Below are 6,829 nucleotides of genomic sequence, written 5' to 3'. Positions count from 1 at the left end.
TATGTAGTTGACCCTATAACTTAAAATATGAAGAAGATGGTCAGGGTTGTGGTCAAAAAGAAGCGATAGGTTAAACTGTTTAACCTATCATTTTGAACAGTCTTGATGAAACCCTGCAAAGTGGGGCGAAACATCGGACATTAAATAGTTAAAAACTATTCGTTCTTTATGACCGCAACCCTGAACATCTTCATATATTATTATTATCAAATTATATTACAATATAAACTTAAAATACTCTTTTATTCATTAATTGTTTTCTATATTTAATACTATAGATGAAACAAACAAATTGTATTCAATTTTTTTTTTTAATTTTCAAATCCTCTTTATTGATATATAATTATAATTACAAATATATGATAATACAGAGTATATATACATATTACATACTGACTTTGTTTTGTTTTGTGTAGTTTTGTATTCAATTGTAGATGTACTATTTTTTTAAAACCAACATTGAATAGTATTTTGCTGAGAAGAGGGACACAGTATCTCCAAAACATCCAACAATACAATAAATATATGTATTAAAACAATGTATTTATATTTTTAGTTTTTTGACCTTTAGAGGCAATTATAATTATGATGTAATGTAACAAATTCTTTTTTTAAATATGATTATGTGCCATTTTTGATGGAATGAAATTTTAAAATAAATAATTGGATAGTAATTCAGTATTAAATGAATTTCTAAAGTTCATTTTTATAGCTATGTTGTCATAGCATCTTTTTAACCACTAAAAAGAGCGGAAAAATTTCAAATTCAAATTTTACTAATAGATTTTGCTTTCAAGTTTTGTTTGATAGTGATTTTAGCTAAGAGCTAATCTAAGAACATTAGGAATTTATTATATTTTCAGACAGGTTCTTTGTTGAAAAGAGACCTGAAAGTTGCCCATTATTTGAGAATCACTCTTAACCAGTATTATATAATTTTGTATACAAAATTATATTACATAGTAATATATGTTATATAGTATATACCTATTCGAAGATCCAATACTTGTCTAACATCTACAGCTTCACTAATAAGTTTATTAGGCCTTTCAAGATTTTGAATCGCTCTTCTAATTGAGGGCGCAGTTATTTCTGAGAACTTTGCTCTGTTAATGAATGAAATCTTTGTTATAAAGGGTAGTTAAGCAAAATATGACAAATTATGTAACATTAATTTTACCTGTAAACATCTAGATTAGGTTTAATTTTTAAACAAGTATCAATTATTTCAAAACCAATATTTTCTCCTTCGCGATCACAATCAGTCCAAATGATGAGCACATTACAAGACCGACACTCAGACTCTAAAGTTTTCTTTAATATAACAAATAAAATAAATTAGTATTTTTTTCATATTTTACAAGCATCATGGATTATGAACTGAGGTGTGGAGATGCAAAATGGGATAAATTAATTTTTTTCAATTGTTCCAATATCGTTTTGGATGGTCTCAGTTATAGTAAATAACACAAGTCATAAATCAATGTAACTTTAAAGTCAACATTGTAGTTTCAAAGAAAAATATTAATTTAGTTAGATATTGTTCAGTCTTATCCAACCCCAAATCTTTCCATATCATGGATTAAATTCAATAAATTAAACACAAATTAATTGGTAACATTAATTTTTAGAAATCCATCTTGCATTCTTTTATGCAGGACATGAAGATTGTATTATGTTCCAATCTAATTTAGCTTGGGGGGAGGGGAGGGGAATGTTTTGATTTTGTACGAAATATGTAATGAGGTCCCCTACAGTCTGCATCTGGAGCGTTGTCGTTTTTTTAAACTTTAATTAATTTTAGTCTACAATTTGTGTAACCATGGTTAATGACCATTTTCCTAAATATTGATATGCTTTTCCTACTTAGCATTATATGAATTACATCAGAGAATTGTGATCAAAGGATAACATTGAGTTGGATAATCAAGCGGGGTCTTTTTATTATTTAAAATATTACCTTAAAATCTACGAAGAATAGGAATAAATCAAAACATCTGTTTGGAACAACATATGGATCTTAAGAGCAGAATTCGATATTAGGAAAAAAATTAATAACTTTTTATAGCAATCGCTATAAGAAATACATACTGAAAAATCACATACAGTGTATTATAATTGTTCGTTATCAATGTGCAGTAGTAACTAAAATAATAAGATTTTTAATTCTCATTAGTCTATTACTGGTATATTGATGTTTTTAAATTTCCCGAGCAAAATAGGATAAATTCAATATATATAATTTTTTTTAATATTTGGTATTCATAATATCACAATAATATTTTACAAATATTATTATTTCTGACATTATAAAAAACCTACTGATCCGACAATGATTGAGACACTCATAAACTTGTTATAAAACAAAAAAACTGACAAAATGAAAACTTTTCAATATAAAATTTTTGTTAATTACAATGTTTTACCTACAACCAAGAGTCACTGTCTAATTTAGTACTAACATTAACCCTTTAAAAACACTAATTTCTAAAAAATTCTTTCAATAATCTATTAAATCAGACCCAAAGCAAATAATTTCAACTCATATTAAATGTAAAATATACTGTGGGGGTGGGTAACTCATTGGTAAGGCAATGGACTATTAACTCCAAGGACCCAGGTCAAATCCGGCTGGGTAAATAATTATTATCTGTAGCGTTTGAGTCAGCCCTCTGGGATCCACCCAGCATTATAAAGTGTGTAACCTTTATTGGGTAAACATCTGGAGGACGAGCATGATTCTGACCAAATCACCTCCTTGCAAAACCATTGGTCTAATAACAGTACTTCTTTATAAAGTACTGCACCTCTGAACCTTCATGGGTTGTAGCAGTAGATTTTATTATATTTTACAGATGAGTGCTTCAGTTGTTTAAAAAATATATAATCACACCACTTATGAATACTTTTAGATTTCTAAAACTAATTTTGAAATCGAATTTATTCCCTTTTGCATTTCCAAGCCTCAAATTAAGAAATTGTTAGAAAACCTTTATTTTTTCAAAATCAGAAGAGCAGCTTTTAATAACAGGAGCTGAAAATAGAGATTCGGGGCTGCAAGATTGCCAGTTCCTGTAAGTCCCAACAAATTCATAGTTCAATAGATGTCCGCTGACAGATGTCATAACCATCTTACATCTCTGGCCCAAAACCATTGCCTCGAATTCATATATTTTGTTGTAAACAGAAAACCCATCTCTCTAAAAAAATATAAAGCCAGATAATTCCTTCCTCTTAAGGGATGTCAGTGGGTTCAATATATATTTGTACTTACCCTTCTTGAGTTTCCATTAGACAAGAAAAAGGCAATATTTTTGGCAGCATCATTCTTTTCTGCTACATTCAAAACTTTCATCACAGAAGCTTGACAATAATATTTCACAGAAGATTTGACAAAACTTAAACTAGACAACAAGAGGCTAACTTTGAAGAGCATTCAAACGTTTGTATAAAGCTATTCATAATACAATTAAGAAATAGAATAAAAACAAAGAATTATATTCTTTTATTTGTTAAATCGTTTGTATTAACCGAAGAAATCCCGCCATGGACCTTGAAAGGTTGTAACACTGAGGAGGTTATATTTGTCAAAGTTAGTCTTGCCAGTTTTTTAAATAGTTTTTTTCTCTTTTTCATTTCACTTTAAAATTATTTTCATTTATGTATTTGATATGTTTGTAATGAAATACTTGCCTAAGACGACACTATGCAGTAAGATAAAGTATATTTTAAAATAACAATCCTAAGTTTAAGTTTTATTTATTAATAGGATTAAAAGGGTTCTATTCTTTTCAGATTCTCTATATAAAAAATACTCAATGTTCTTCATAACAAGTCTAAATGAAAATTATATCCACACAAACGTTATGAACAATTCCGACAACGGCAAAAAGTCAGAAAATACTCAAACACCTGAACTGCCAGATCCTCCAACCAACTGTTGTATGTCGGGTTGTGCCAATTGCGTTTGGATAAAGTATGCCGAAGAATTGTCTAAAATATTTCAAGGATCTGAAGATAAAGTTAAAGAAATTATTTTGAGCAAAGTTGACGATCCGAATATGAAGGCATTCCTGTTAATGGAATTGAGGTCTATGAAGTTAAAAAAGTGATTATATCTATTGATTTTAAATAGTTCATATAGACATTAATAATAGATTGGATATTTGTAAAATGAAATATATTTATAAAAGAAAATGTTGTAATAATTATTTATATTTATAATATACATCAGTCTATTAGTTATTAGGAAGGTTTTGGGAGAACGACCCGCGCTATATTTGTTCCTTAGAACGTAAAAGAAAACTTGTTTCTGTTTCAAATAAATATTATATAATGGTGCTTATATAATTATTTCTTATAGAATATAACACAAATAAGTTGAAATAACTTATTTAATAGTGGCAACGTTTCGGCCAGAATTTCTAGCCTACATCAGGGCTAAGACCTAACCAATGAATACAAAAATATATGTATAAACAGATTGACATATAGTATATAATACTTTTATTTTATTATTTATTTAATTTTTTTCTTTCTATAATTTTAATTTTTAAATTGTTAATAAACTAAAATATTCATATTCCTTTGCATTATATTACTTTAAATTTTAATTTTCTTAATTATGTTATTTTACTTACTTATTCAATAATCTATATATACGTTTTATTTTCCACTTCTTTTTTCACTTTATTTTTATTAATTTCATTCTATATAGTTATTTACTATATGTCATTCTGTTTATATTTTATTTTTTGTATTCATTGGTTCTTGTTCTTTGTTATTAGCCCTGATTGAGGCTGGAAATTGTGGCCGAAACGTTGGCACAATTAAATAAGTTATTTCAACTTATTTGTGTTATATTCTGACCGCAAACCTCCCCTCCTTACCCCTCCCCCCATCCATTTCATATAAATAGTCATAGTATAAAAATTCGAATTATATAAAATTATACATGATTTTTTTTTATTGTTATCTATTCTTTATTTTATTTTTTTTTTTTTTAGCTTTATACCATTCTATATACATGTGTATATATTTTTTTTAATTTTACAATATTCTCTCTTTCTCGTACATGACATTTTTTTTTCTTCATCAAATATAAAATAGAATAATAGTCAACAGTATAAAAAATAATAAAAATTTTAAATATAGCAAAAATATATATACATAAAAACCCAACATGGTCGTCCACAATTATATACAGCTAACTGATTCGCTTTATTTGAGAATGTATACAGACTTAATGAACACAATATTATGGTTTGATTTATATTATTGTATTTAGTTAAATTAAACATATAGGTATAATTTATTATTTCGATTTGGTTACATAAATTGAACCAATATATGTTTCATGTAGTTTTAAGTATCTCAAGAAAGAAATTTTAAAAAAACAGATATTCTGCTTTCCAACGTTTTTAATAACGTAGGAATTGAATAAAATGCAGTGGAGTTATGAACGATTATATGCATAATATAGCTTAGTAGAATCAGTGATATTTTTTTCTTATTTCTCGAAAAGGGCCACGGTGTAAAATAACCGTGAAATAAACGTATAATTTCTGAGCTACAAACCAAAAACTCTTAATTTTGTTCATAACTTTTTTTCTACTCAAGAATTGGGGGATTTCATTATCTTTAAACCTTCGCATGGTGAAAGAGAACATTTTGAAAAAAACAACACGTTTACGTATATAGATTAAAATTCAAAATGGCATTCGATATACATATAATAAAAAAATATATAAAAGTTAATTAATAAACACTTAATATAAAAGTAATAAATATGTGTATTAAAAAAGTTGTGAATATAAAAATATTTATAAAACAGTGTATATTAGTTTAGATCGATATTTTCGATTAGTTCTATGGAATCCTTTTTGGGACTTTACCGCGCAATCTAGTATAAGTACCGCGTAAATATATTTAGACTATTGTGTTTTAATTTAGTATAATCGAAAAAAATAAAAAAATAAAATGATGTAACAAGAAATAATTGATGTAATTAATAAGATAAATACATGTTATTAAAAGGATTATAGTTTATTCCCCCACCACCTCCCGAATCATTCCTTAGCATCGTTCCCCCTTCTCGGTTTCCCACCTCCCGCTTCCAGATAATTCCTCCGCGGATTCAGCTTCAGTTGTGTTTATTACAGTCGGTTCGTAACTTCATGGAAAACCTCTCTTGGCAAGTGAGTACGAATTTGAAAACTATGTTTAAACATTAATAAAATCTTTTATTAAAAAGAATAATCACAATTTAAATATATTTTCTTCATTCATATCGACTTATAATTGAAATTTTAATGCGTGTAATTGCTTACTTTTGTAATGGAATGTTTACATGAAACATTTTTTCAGTGACAATAGATATTGATGGAAAAAATAAATAGATTGTACTCAGTATCTGAGAGCCTGATATAAAATATTTGTTCTTAAAAATATTCACTAAAAAAAAAAACAATTTCCTGATGTAATTAAATTTATAATATAAATGAAGTGTTAGAATAATTCATTCAAAATTTATTTAAATAAACATAGCCGTTTCGTATAATATCAGTGTAATGACCAGAAGTGAATTTTATTTTTACAAACTTTGAGTAGCATTTCAGAAAAAGGTATAAAGAAACGCATTCACTTAAAAATATTAAAAACCAATACTTGATATAATTAAAAAAAAATAAAACATATATTAATATACCATGTGAAAGAATCCTTTAAAATTAATATTAAAGTTTAACATAGACTAGCCGGCTTCTTGTGATATTCAGTAAAATAAACAGAAATAATTAATTAAATTTTAGTTGTATAAACTTTTGAGCAT

General features: G+C 26.9%; 2 protein-coding genes across 2 annotated transcripts in view; one reads left to right on the top strand and one right to left on the bottom strand.

Moving 5' to 3' along the window:
• The window catches only part of Top3alpha (topoisomerase 3-alpha), a gene marked incomplete in the record, with an annotated part of 57,993 nt that extends 54,193 nt beyond the window's left edge, over positions 1-3,800 (bottom strand). The window contains 4 exon segments of the mRNA XM_067052932.1: positions 988-1,106; positions 1,181-1,314; positions 2,991-3,200; positions 3,275-3,800. Coding sequence (XP_066909033.1) covers positions 988-1,106; positions 1,181-1,314; positions 2,991-3,200; positions 3,275-3,436 — 625 coding nt within the window.
• Positions 3,801-6,090: 2,290 nt separating this feature from the next.
• The window catches only part of LOC106677264 (sodium-independent sulfate anion transporter), a 221,122-nt gene continuing 220,383 nt past the window's right edge, over positions 6,091-6,829 (top strand). The window contains exon 1 of the mRNA XM_067052922.1: positions 6,091-6,197. The gene's annotated coding sequence lies outside the window, so the exon portion shown is untranslated. The remainder of the gene's footprint in view (positions 6,198-6,829) is intronic.

Source organism: Halyomorpha halys, unplaced genomic scaffold (assembly GCF_000696795.3).
Source record: "Halyomorpha halys isolate HHAL.00 unplaced genomic scaffold, Hhal_1.1 Scaffold92.1, whole genome shotgun sequence".
In the NCBI taxonomy this organism is placed as follows: domain Eukaryota; kingdom Metazoa; phylum Arthropoda; class Insecta; order Hemiptera; family Pentatomidae; genus Halyomorpha; species Halyomorpha halys.
Note: the sequence above shows the minus strand (reverse complement) of the source record. Positions and strands in the feature narration are given on the sequence as shown.